The sequence below is a fragment of the Hydractinia symbiolongicarpus genome, chromosome 11 (genome assembly GCF_029227915.1).
Source record: "Hydractinia symbiolongicarpus strain clone_291-10 chromosome 11, HSymV2.1, whole genome shotgun sequence".
In the NCBI taxonomy this organism is placed as follows: Eukaryota; Metazoa; Cnidaria; class Hydrozoa; order Anthoathecata; family Hydractiniidae; genus Hydractinia; species Hydractinia symbiolongicarpus.
The window spans coordinates 7,796,645-7,809,690 of NC_079885.1; the positions used below are offsets into that span (position 1 = coordinate 7,796,645).

At 35.1% G+C, this 13,046-nt stretch overlaps 2 protein-coding genes across 2 annotated transcripts; both read left to right on the forward strand.

The window, feature by feature from the left end:
- Window positions 1-4,077: 4,077 nt before the first annotated feature.
- LOC130613399 (tigger transposable element-derived protein 4-like) lies at window positions 4,078-6,066 on the forward strand. Its single transcript, XM_057434750.1, has 2 exons — window positions 4,078-5,596; window positions 6,026-6,066. Exons 1-2 carry the CDS (start codon window positions 4,078-4,080, stop codon window positions 6,064-6,066), a joined length of 1,560 nt encoding a protein of 519 aa, XP_057290733.1.
- A 1,217-nt stretch (window positions 6,067-7,283) lies between these two features.
- Window positions 7,284-8,655, forward strand: LOC130614152 (uncharacterized). Its single transcript, XM_057435559.1, has 2 exons — window positions 7,284-7,625; window positions 8,002-8,655. The coding sequence occupies exons 1-2, from the start codon at window positions 7,284-7,286 to the stop codon at window positions 8,158-8,160; spliced, it is 501 nt and encodes a 166-aa protein (XP_057291542.1). The 3' UTR covers window positions 8,161-8,655.
- Window positions 8,656-13,046: the final 4,391 nt, after the last annotated feature.

Sequence of the window (13,046 nt, forward strand, 5' to 3'; positions counted from 1 at the left end):
CAAGATCTCTACAATAAAGGCAAAAGGTATACAAATTTCTAAATAATTTTTTTTGGGTTATGACGGGCCATTGCTGACGTCATCAAAGTTTTTAAACCCTGATATTTCTTTAGGCGTTCGTCGAGAACATATGATTATTTTGACCAACGCATCAACCTCTACACATTACAGACAAAGAATTAACAAATTCAGCGAATTTTTTATCTCAACTGCACTTCTGACGTCAGAAAAACTTCTAAAACAACCTTATTTTTACTGACCTTTTGCCTAAGTGGATTTCTTCCACGAGCTTTATTGACTAGCATTATTATATTATAGAGTGTAGTGTCTTCCGAAGATGGCGGATGCTTTTCTTTAACGGAAATTTTAATGAATCAGTTTTAACGAAACTATGCAAAACTGTTTTAATCAATATAGAAATTTAAATTCTGTATACAAATACGAAAAAGAGAAGATTAAACTTGATCTTTGTTGATACTCAATGTTAACTTTGTTCGTAAAAGATGTTGTAAAATATGTTGCAAGAAAAAAAAACGTTACTTCAGATGTTATTTACAAATTCAGCTGTGAAGATTGTAAGAGGACCTTTCGAACAGAAAAAGGTTTGAAACAACATGGACAATCTTTTAAACATAAAAACATTCACCAATAGAACCTGAACCTCAGTGTATTGAGGCATTCTGTTATGCAGAAGACATAAAATACAAATGGGGATCATTTGATGACAATATTTTTGAAAGGACGTTATCGGATGTCTATGAAAAGACTGTGTATTGGAGGAAGAACTTGTTCTTATTACCTACTGGTACCGCTGGTAAACGATATATAGATGAGATCACCAGACTGATGAACGATTGGCTTGATATTATAGCGTTGAAAAACATATCGTTTAAGGCGACCATGGCAATGCCTAATTTACTGCTGCAAAAGCCGTTGAAAAACAGCAAAGCAAAGGATCATCTAAAAGCATTGGAAAGACGATTGCAATTGTGGTATGCAGGGCATTCATCGAAACTTTTTCTGAAAAGTCAAACTATCAAGGACAATTTAAAATCCTTTAACAAACCAAAATCTTTGGCGGAAATATTGAAGAAATTTGCGGCAGAGATGCAAAAGGCAATGTTAACGGTGCAATAAAATTGTTGACCAACAAAATGCAACATGGTATTTTACCCCTGAATGAAAATAATTTATCTACCCTACGGATGAGGCATCCTACTGCACAGAAAGCTGGCCCTGATGTTTTGTTATCAGACTATCGTTCATCAAATTCGTTATGAATGCATTGATGCAGAGGCAGTTAGGAAAGCAGCGATCAGGACAAAAGGAGGATCTGGACCATCTTGAATTGATGCGGATGGATGGAGAAAGATACTTGCCTCCAACAACTTCGAAGAAAGTTCTATCACTTTATGTGAAACATTTTCGAAGCAATCTTAACATGTCGTTTGATTCGTCTTGATAAGAACCCAGGGCTTCGTCCTATTGGTATTGGAGAGGTACTCAGAAGAATCGCGGGCAAAGTTGTTAGATCTGCTGTACGCGATGATATCATTTCATCGGTTGGATCGTTGCAGACATGTGCTAGACATGAAGCAGGCTGTGAAGCTGCGGTTTATGCAACGAACACCATATTTCAGGATGAGAATATAAAAGCTGTGTTATTAGTGGATGCTGTGAATGTCTTTAACTTTGTAGACAGAAACGTTTTCTTACATAATATAAAGATAATTTGCCCATCAATTTCAACGTTCGTGCACAATTGTTATTTTATAGCATCTAGGTTATTTGTGTTAAGAGGAATGGAGCTGAAATCTGAGGAAGGGACAACGCAGGGTGATCCCATCGCTATGGCTGTTTATGCAATTGCCTTAATTCCCATGATATTCATGATTATGGAGGTTGTCAACGAAACAAAGACAGTAGCTTATGTTGATAATGTTACTACCGCTGGAGAGCTGTTTAGTCATTAAGACGGTGGTGGAATCAACTCTGCTTACTGGGGCCAAAGTTTGGATATCTTCCAGAGGCAACAAAATCTTGGTTAATAGTAAAAGCTGACTTGTTGAAAAAAGCAAATATGGTTTTCAGTGATAGCAGTGTGAACATCACAATAACAGGTAAAAGACATATTGGTGCTGTTCTTGGATCGGGTGTGTTTAAAGATGAATACATGGCTCAGAAGATCAAACTTACAGCTGTTTTGTAAGTGGATACAAGAATAAACTTACTTACTGTATGCGTACGATTTTAAACATTGGCAGTTATTTGCAACAGGTGGATAATATCATTTTGTTAGAATTTATTCCTGCGTTGACTGGAGGTATTATATGTTCGGAAATAGAAAGACGATTGTTGTCCTTGCCCCCGAAATTGGGTGGTTTAGGTATCCCAATGTTTTCAAAGATTTGTGAAACTGAATACTCCAACGCTATCATATTGACGGAAGTTTTAAGATCCGACATTGTAAAGCAGATTCGTAAATTAACACTTGCAAATGATGCTGCTAAAAAGGCGAAGATCAGATCAGAAAAAGAAGGAAGAAATAAGGAGAAGTTATCGCAGATTAGAGAAAGTTTGGATGCAGAAAAGAAACGTTTAAATGACTTGAATTGTGAAAACGGGGCATCAATCTGGTTGACAACGTCACCTTTAAAAGATGACGGATTCGTGTTAACTAAGCAACAGTTTTGGGATCTCGATCGTATCAGATATGGTTGGGAGCTTTCAAAGCTCCCTGAATTGTGTGAATGTGGGTCGAAATTTAATATTCAGCATGCTCTTTCCTGTAAAAAGGAGAGTTGAGCATGGGAGCTTCACCCAGTCGTTTTCGCTGCAACTGGTGGTATGAGTGGTGAATGCAGACACTTATTTAAACGATTAATTGACTTGATTGCGTAGAAAAGGAAACAGAGATATGATTTGACAGCCTGCTGGGTAAAAAGAAAGATCTGCTTTTCTTTATTAAATTCCATTGAACTTTGTATACGTGGCAGTCGGTCAATATACCATTGTAATGAAAGTTTGGCGAGATTGATAGGAAACAGTGCTGATGTCAGCGAATTGATGGCCAATATCGCAGTTTAGTTTGTTTCTTCTTGTTACGTAAACCTTTTCGATGTACAGTAGACTCCCGGTTATTCGAACCTGCACTTATTCGAATAATTCGGTTATTCGAACTGAGATGGCGTTCCCCTTGGATCTGCTTACCCAACTCAGGCAAAAACACTCTCGGTTATTCAAACTTCAGTTATTCGAATAATTCGGTTATTCGAAGTGATTTTTATTCCCCTTGGGGCCAATTATAGGCTAAGTCACCCTCAGTTATTCGAATTTTTCTTATTGGGAGATCGTCGAGTGAGAACATTGATTTTCTGCGATTAAAACACTTTTTTTCTTCAAAAAATCAGGTTTCAATATTCATGGCTATTTACACTCTTCAAGCAATTTCTTCAAAAGTTCAATATTCTCCTTCGGTCCAGAGAATTGAAGCAAACAGGGGATCCTCAATCCCTTATCATCTCCAAAGTTAGTTCTTTTCCCTGTCACTTTTACTTTGTAAGTACACAACATCTCTGACTTCAGAAAGTAAAATATCGTTTTGGCAAATTTTCCTGTTTTTCCTTTAGGCAAATGACCAACAATATCTCCTTTTTTGCAGACCGCCACTGCATATTTGTCTATGTCGTTTGTTGGTTCCATTTTAGCTTCTAGGACTTCACCAATAACAGCGTTCCATTTCTTTTGATACTCATGATATCCCATAACGGTTGAGTTACTCTCATAATACTTGATAAGAATGATTTCTATCGGCTGTGTTTCGTTGATTATCATTGAAACAAGATCCATTGTAATTTTCACTTCTTCGTCCTAATGGTGGTGTGACTGCTTTGTTGTTGTGTTGTTTCGTTTCGTTTTATAACATTCGAACGTTTTAAAAGGATCATTCAAAATTCGAACGTTTCCTTTGATTTTCAAACGTTTCATCTAATTTTCGAACGTTTCGAAAGCTCGATTAAAAAACAAGTGGGTGGATATAAACAAACTTTTTAAAGGTTCTTCAAATCCACATTAAAGATGGCAACCGCTCAGACAACGTCAAGGAAGAAAACTGTTCTGACGATCAAAGAAAAATATCTTGCTTTGAAAGAGCTTGAAAAAGAAGGAACAACTAAAAAGTCTATTGCTAAAAAGTATGGTGTCCCACCTAACACACTTTCATACTGGGTTAAGAATAAAAGTGACATTTTTACCAAGTATGAATCAGGCCAGTATGGAGTTAAAAGACAAAAGCTTTCTTCCGGAAAATACGATAACATTGATAAAGCAGTTTACAAGTGGTTCGTTAACGCTCGTGAAAGAACTGTGCCGATTAGTGGTCAAATTATTCGAGAAAAAGCATTGGATTTTGCAAAGCAATTCAACGAACCTGATTTTAAAGCTTCAGAAGGCTGGCTAGACAGATGGAAGTACAGACAAAACATCATTTACAGAATTATTTCTGGAGAGGAAAAGTCTTGTACACCAGGGATGACAGCAAGCTGGGAAGAAACACACCTGCCAACCATTTTGTCACGCTATGATTTACAAGACATTTTCAATGCTGATGAATTCGGCTTGTTCTACCAGATGCTTCCAACAAATACCTATCATGCCAAAGGTGAAAGATGTGCTGGTGGAAAGTTCAGCAAAGTTCGTTTAACAGGACTTGCCGCAGGAAATGCCTTAGGTGAAAAGTTGCCCATGTTCGTTATCGGAAAATCGGTTACACCGCGCTGTTTCAAAGGAGTCAGAAGTCTTCCCTGTCAGTACAAAGCTCAAAAGAAGGCCTGGATGGATTCTGAAATCTTTACCGATTATGTGAAAAAACTCGATGTTAAATTTGAAACTGCGGGTCGAAAGATTGTCTTGATAATTGACAATTGCCCAGCTCATCCAGAAGTCACTGGTCTTAAAGCAGTAGAATTAGTTTTTCTACCACCAAATACAACGTCTAAGACCCAGCCCATGGATCAAGGTGTAATCCGAGCATTGAAGGCATATTACCGGTCAAATCTTGTGAAACGTCAAATAAAGTTCATTGACGGCGGTAAAGAGGTCCCTAAAATTAACATTCTTGAAGGGATGCAAATCTTGGTCAAATCATTAAAAACCGTTAAAAACTGCTTTAAGAAGGCAGGCATCTCAAAAGAAGCACAGATCACGAGTCTCAATGATGCTGATGACCCATTTAAATCTCTTTCTGACAGCATAAGCGAGTTGAAAAAAAGAGAAGTTGACGGCGACATCTTTAACGCAGATGATTTTGTGGATATTGATTTTGAGGTATGCACGAGTAAATCAATTGAATTGACTGATGAGGAAATCGTGGAAATCGTACTTAATGAGGACAAAGATCAAAACGCGCCGAATCTCGAAGATGACGATGATGATGAAATTGAGGCACATGACATCCCCCCGAAGAAGCCAAAGCAGTCAGAGTTGGAAGAGGCCTTAGAATTGTTGGAAAGATGGTCTTTGTTTGACGAGAATGGTCTTGAAATCAGAAAGCAGTTAAATATGATAACACGTACATGTCAAAAACACTACATCGATAGTAAAAAACAATGTAGCATTAAAGATTTTTTTAAGAGTTGAACTCCTTGTATTTACTAAATACATTTTCTTTATAACTTTCATATTTTAAAACCTGTTAACAATTTGTTCAAATTTATTCTTTCTTCAAAAAGTAAAAATTCTTTGTGTTTACACGCTCAACTGAACCACAATGCCTCAATTACTTAAGAAAAGTCCATCCCATTAAGGTTAAGTTGAAAATCTGGCGGGAAAACGAATTTTTCAGTTATTCGAACTCCCGGTTATTCGAAGTAAATTCTTATCCCCCTTGAGGCTTCGAATAACCGGGAGTCTACTGTATTGTTATCTTTCTACGCATAATGTCTCCAGTTAAATTAAGTGTTTCATTGTAAAAGTTTTTACTGGCCGGTTTATGCCATAGCCAAAAATATATGTACTTGTTAAAAAGAAAATATAACTATGCATGGTGACATGCCTGTTGCCACATAAATGCAATGCGCGTACAACAATATTTCGCCGCACTGTGCATCACATAGAACAATATTTTTTCCGGAATTTATCACATCCAACGCGAACTGTGTGTCAGATGCGATTTCGCTGTGAATTCGATGGCAATAATTTCTGTTTTCGTTTCGGCATAGTTATTAACATAAATATCTGAAACTCTAGCTAAAAGGATAAAAAAAGAAAGAAAATATGAAACTGAAAAAAAAATGAAAATATTCCATTATTCTAAGCTCGGCGTTGTAGCAGGTGCTTTATTCAACTTCTAATTTTTAAAGAAGTAATTATTAAGAAACTTAAAACGTGATTGGTTTAAAGAAAACACTCTTTATTACGTCTGATTGGTTTACGTGAATATAATGTAATGTTTAAATCTCTTAAACAAGGCTGCGAACCCATGGTCGCTCTCAAAAGAGTGATGTGTTGTAAACAAGAATTTTCTACACGTTTTAGGAAATGTTATTTTGGTGAATGAACTTTATATATATTTATCTTTGTAAAATAGTAAACAAAGAAACAACAATATCAACAGCTCGATAAGGTGTTATTAATTTGAAATGGCTAGACTTTCATTTAGAGATCTGAATTAAGGGGAAGCGGGACAACACATCACTATGTGGATGAGTTATTTTTATTCCGCACATCCGCATTCATTTATTCTGACATTTCATCAGAAAGTTAGACTGTATTTTGTGTAACATGTATATTTTTTATGACGACGAATAGTTGTTGAGTCCTCGTAAAAGGGTTTGATTTAAATTAGGAAGACGAATTAAACGGGCAACAATAGATAGATCTAATGGAAACAAATAAATATTTACATCAAACATTTCTGTATAAAAGAATATATTTTCCTTTGACTTTTCGTCACATTTGCTTCGTAAGTGAAGATAGAAGCGAATGTCGTTCATGTACTGTTGCAGGAACTAAATATAATATCATAGGTTAAATTTTCAATAAATTATTGCTGTTTTCACCTAAATTATTAACATGAGGTTAGTCAGCATTAGCGACAGTGTGTCTCCATTGATATTTTTTTATTATGCGATTTCATTTTTCTGATTTATTTTATTCATACGGTTTCAAAATGTCCTAGCAACATCCATAGAAATCACATATTTGTTTTGCTAGGTTTAAACGTAGTTACGATACTAACAAATCAGCTTAGTTTGTAAGCGGTAAACTTTTAAAAACAAACAAACATGCGATTGCTTCTAATTTGGTATCTGTTGTTTGTAAAATGTAAAGTTGACGGACACGCTAATACTAGTGTAGTTAAACTTACAAATAATGTTACCATAAGTACAAGATGGGCTAGCTTTAAAAAGCATGCAAATTTTATGTCAGATGATTTGATTTGGAAAGGAGTGGTCCAGAGAGCACTGGAATGCGCATCAAAATGTCTTGAAAGATTGATATGTACCGGTTTTCACATTTTGAATAAGGTACAATCTAACTTAAACTGCGGTCTTGTGAATGGAACTTTAATAACAAAACACTATTATGTGCGAAGCGATAGATGGTACGACTTTTATGAAATGAAGGTAAGTGCAAGACCAATGACTTTAAGCCCATTACATCGTCTTTATAAAAGTTTTCAGTGTAAAATGAAGTATTTGTGTTTGAATGAATTCAGTCGCCATTTTTTCTTATCCCTGTGCTGTGGCTAAGACCATTTATGATTGAAAGACAGTTATATGTCCAGAAATGACAGCATTTTTCCTGTTTAAGTAAAAGTATTTCCGGTGAGATTGTACCCAGTGTTTTCCAACACTACGTGCCTTGTATTTTCTAAAGTTATCTACTGCGAATGCTATACCTATTCGAACTTTTTGTAGTGCTTTGTAGCCATTTTAAATATTTCCTACTGAAAATAACACCTTTACCATAAGAGCTTTAAAGATACAATTTTCAACTTAGAACATGTGTACATTAAATCCGTTCATATGTGAACATGGAAGCGTGTGTATTCCAAACTTTGAAAACAACACTTATCATTGCGAATGGTGCTTCCCACCTTACTATGGTAAACATTGCAACTTGACAGGTATGTGCTACAGAAACATTTCTACGTACTGAAGTTAACACAATTTACCAGACTGGCTAACATTACAAGATACCGTCTTATCTATACACCCCAATTTTTTATCATCTGTTTATTCATATACGAGCTGTTTCGGTGTGCAACATTCTGTTTATAGCAATTGGGAATAATTTTAAACAGGATGAGCTAACACCTTGACCCATTTGTTGGTAAAGAATTTAATGCACACGTATGCAATTCCTTTTGTTATATGAAAATAAATTAACAAGTTCTTCAGCGGCTGCGGATAATCCACAATAGCACGTTCTATCCAAGAAAAGTATTGAATTTTGCAAAATAATTTCAGTCGTCAATTTTTATTCTTAAAAATGCTTGTAAAAATGTCTGAATATTGTTGTGAAAGAAAAATTCTGAATACCGCCCCCTTCCCCTGTCGGTTTTTTTTATAAATCCTTAACGCTATGCTGCATGGCTATGATACTTACTGAAATTCAATATTCATCTATAAGACACCTGCATGCCAAATTTTTAGGTCCCATGTCTTTCAGAGGCCTTGTTATTGGCCATCACTCGAAACTACCCCTAAAAGAAACCCTTATAATGGGGAAAATATAATAACTCTTGTTAGGATTATCCTTAGCACTTGAAACTTACAACACAACTCTGTTTCATCAAGAATCATTTTCCATGTTTTGGATACGTGATTAATCCGATTTCCCGATTTTTTCTGGGTTTTACCCGAAAATCGGAAAAAAACGGATTTTCGAGCAATTTTTGGCAACTTTTCATGCGATCTATGTAAAAACAGGAAAATATGTTAAATAACTTTATTAAATTCTAATAACAGAATGTAAAAATTCGCTCTATAACTAAAGTAATTGAATTTTAAGCAGATGGTGGCATTTTAAACAAATTTCAAGCTTTTGATGACGTCACAGAAAATGTGCTGACGCAAGCAAAAATTTATTGCCGCCATTTTTTTCTTTTGTGACGTACTATAAGTGTGCCAAGTATGATTCAATTTGAACAAGCCTATGAAAAGTTATTGATGGGGGGGGGGCGCCCAGGTCATAATATGTTCGAAGAACTCTAGACCGAACAGGGCTAAGAGAATGGCTGAACTAAGAAAGAAGGAATATTTTAAAAACAAGGAATGAGAATTCCGGTTTAACACGAACTGAATTAACCGTAGATTGATTTAGTCTATTAAACCTGGGAATAAATCCGGATTTACCCAACTGAATTAAAGTAGTAAACGTTCAGTCATGGTTGTCATTTTTTCAGCCTATTTCAAAAAAACAAAAAAAACATACATTCACATCCTACATATAAAGCATGCTGATTGTCTTGATATAAACGGGTTTTATAGACAAATTAATGTCTGTAAAACCATTTTTTGCTTAGCCCCTTTACAGTCACACGTTACATTTAGCAAACATTATGAAAGAGGGCGATAAGTTTTTTTAAAGGAAATTATGAATTCGCACCAAATAGTAAAACATAGGTAATTTTTAAGCCGATAACACAAGAGGGGCATAACAACTACTTTAAATGGAAGAATTTTAACTGATCTTTATCTTGCATCGATTATCGAAAGTTTGTTCAACAGAATTTTTAAGACATTCAGGTTTTCTAAGCCATGTTTTATCTTCCAATTGCCAAATTTTTCTCGAAACCCAGAAATATACTTCCAGTGATGCTTTAAACGTATATATTTTTATCCTAAAAATATAATGGAATTAAAACATCTGTGGGAACGACTTTCTTCTGTTTTTCTGTCAGAACACAAGAAAAATGTTTTTTTTGCAATATGGTTTGAACGGGAATAAATTACATTCTTTGTTCTACATTCTTTTGAAACATACACATATAAAATAAAAAATGATGCTGAGTAAGCAAATCTAAAACTTACCTCTTACAACTTTTTGATCTCTTTTCGAGATAGAGAATCAATACTAACAGAAATATTTTATGAAATATGTTTAAGATAGCTCTAGTTAGAATATCTAAAATGCGACATTTGTTATTTCAATATTGATTGGTGCCACAAAGTCAAATTCACTTAACAAGTCAGCATCGATAACTATAGAACAAAACAAAAAAATTATTTACTTTTATGTAGCTTTAACCGTGCCACCAAATATAATCGTTAACCTATCCTACGATGAAAAAAAAATAGAAAATGGTAGCATGGCCGAGTTTAATACACGAAATTAATACGACATGAACCAGAATTTAAACTAGATAAAAATGAGTTTAATTTTAAATAACACTTAAAATAGACATACTAGGTAGGTTACTTATAAACCTGTTGGTGTCAGAAAAAAAGACACCTACTTACTTAGTCAGGATTTTCACGAAGTGTATTGGACTGGACATGCGCAGATTTATTTGTTTTCATTTTGCTTCAAAAAAATCGCTTCGCCAATAACTAGAAACAGCCTACTTTTTAGCAGCAAAATATTGCGCTGTAAACTTTTAACCAATCACAACGCAATATTTAGTGCTTATTCTTAAAAAAATTCATTATTGCATTCAATTCAAAATAACTGCTTACATCCAGTATGTTAAATTCGCCACATGTTTTTCGTTTCACGTGAAAATCAAAAGCTATTTCGCAGCTTATTCGCCGCCGAATTCGCCATTTGCAATTCGCTTCGTTAATATCCCCCCTTAACTCTACCCCCTTTTACCCACTTAACCTCTCCCTGTTGCTTTTATTGATGCTAAACAACTCTTAGCACACGTAAATCGTGCACGTGTTTGACCTAGACAACCACAGAGTTTCAGAAAAACATATTAAGATGTACAGCACATTGCTCTATACTAAACTTTATTTATAGATCAATATGTGGGTAATGAAACAATACCATCAGGTGGGCTTCATTAAATTAGAATTAACGTTGTATTAACTCTTTTATTTATACTCGTTGCCTGTTTTTCACGTAGGTCGATTTTCGATCTTTAGCACGAAATAGTGATGCTCAGAACATGTGCGACAAGAAAAAATCTGATGCTCGAGGAATGTACGGCAAATAAACCTTTAAGATTTCTCACGGGATAACAGCTAGGCTATTTTATTAATAGCCGTATTTAGTGGGTCTTTCAGCGAGACAAAAAAAGTAGTGCAACGGACACACAAAGTGGCCATATTTTTGTCGACTTTGCTGCGACAGGAAAACTAAAAATCAAGGGACATGTTTTGGTTGTTTCTCTATGTTTCAGATATATTGCAAGGAAAAAACGCTTCCTGTATGGCTTTGTATAAACATTTTGGGTTTAACTCTTATGTTGCATATTACAATATACATCCTTGGCACGATATGAGGAAGGTCAAAGTCGCATGCAGGAAAGGTACGCCGCATTTTTATAACAATACGTTTGAGAAGTTGCTTTCTGTTTTGCTATTTATTTTATTACATGTCTCATTTTTCCTTAGATGGTTCTACAAGAATTCTAAATATTAAATCGCCACTAAATGGTTCGATACATCACCATACCATTACTGAATTAAAAGACTTGGTTCCTGAAAACTTCAGAGTTACCACATCAGTGTTGAATATGCTTTACAAGCTGTTTCGTTTTAAAAGAATTCAATTTCGGTGCAAAAGAAATAATTTTGAGGAAAGAGTGACAACGACTAACTATGTGATGCATCATAAAACAGTTTCAATGTTAAAATACATGATTGGTGAAACAGATGAATTGCCAACGGCGTGTGGTACTGTTAACTTCAGAATTGGTAACAGTACATGTGGGGATGTTGTCAATAAAACAATGTCGGCTAATACAGTACCATATGAATCTCGAAATTTCCGAGAAGTGTTCAAATTTGGTCCAAATGGTAAATATACATACAGCGCTGGTGATGGAATATTTGGATGTTTTGACGAGGCTGGAGAATATGTGGCAAATGATATGTATTCAATTTGGGTCATGTGAACGCCTGTTTGCTTTTTAGTTCGATGGAATGATCAAGAAAACATTTATTGATCGGAAAAACTGCGAACTTTTAAATGGCGTAAAGTCATCAGATTCAATTTAAAGAATTACGTGAGCTGCAATAAAGATAATGGTAATTGGACACCGGAACAATACTGCACTAATATCAGCCTTCGACATTCCTCGAATTTCTATATTGTCAAATTATCCACACTTGATATGTTGCCAAAGCCAAAGTGAACAGCCAAAAAATCATTTTTATCTCTATATTCCTTGTCAAAACTGATAAATACAACGCCCGCACAAAGCTAGTTCATGACAGCATGCAAAATTAGTGAAGCTTTGAAGTTCAAATTCTTAAGAAGCAATCACAAGAATTTTAAAAATATATACAATTTCTAGACAACTTTTCAAGCTCTTTCATATGAAATTAACTTGATTTTTCGCGGGAGGTAAGCTTTAAAAGTACTGGAGAGCAAAACCAGCAAAAACTTTTTTGTAATAAAGAGGACCACGGAACTAATCTTCTTACACAGATACAATGTTTGGACTAGTTGCATGCTTTGAATATTGCTTATTTGTCAAAAATTGTTGTAAATTTAACTGCACGTTTAAAATTTACGCACGTTAACGATGTAATACTTAAGGTGTTGCGGATATATTATGTTTATAGAGACTACAGTTTCCATTAAGACGTTCTAGTCTGCATCTCTAAGCGTTAGTATCTGTGCATGCGCATTAGAATTTTTTTCTGGTCGCGACGCCTGTACTTTGGGAGCTTAAGACGAGTCAACTTTTAAGCGTTTATAGACGGCCAACTTTTTTAACAACCAATGAAAATCCAGAAAACGCTGCCATCTTTAGAGGAATAGAAATTGAGTATATTTTAGACCTGCGGACGTGAACGCTTCAATGGAAGGCAGCTTAACTCCAGCGAACACAAATTATTAATATTTAATTTTTCTTTATTTAAGATCGA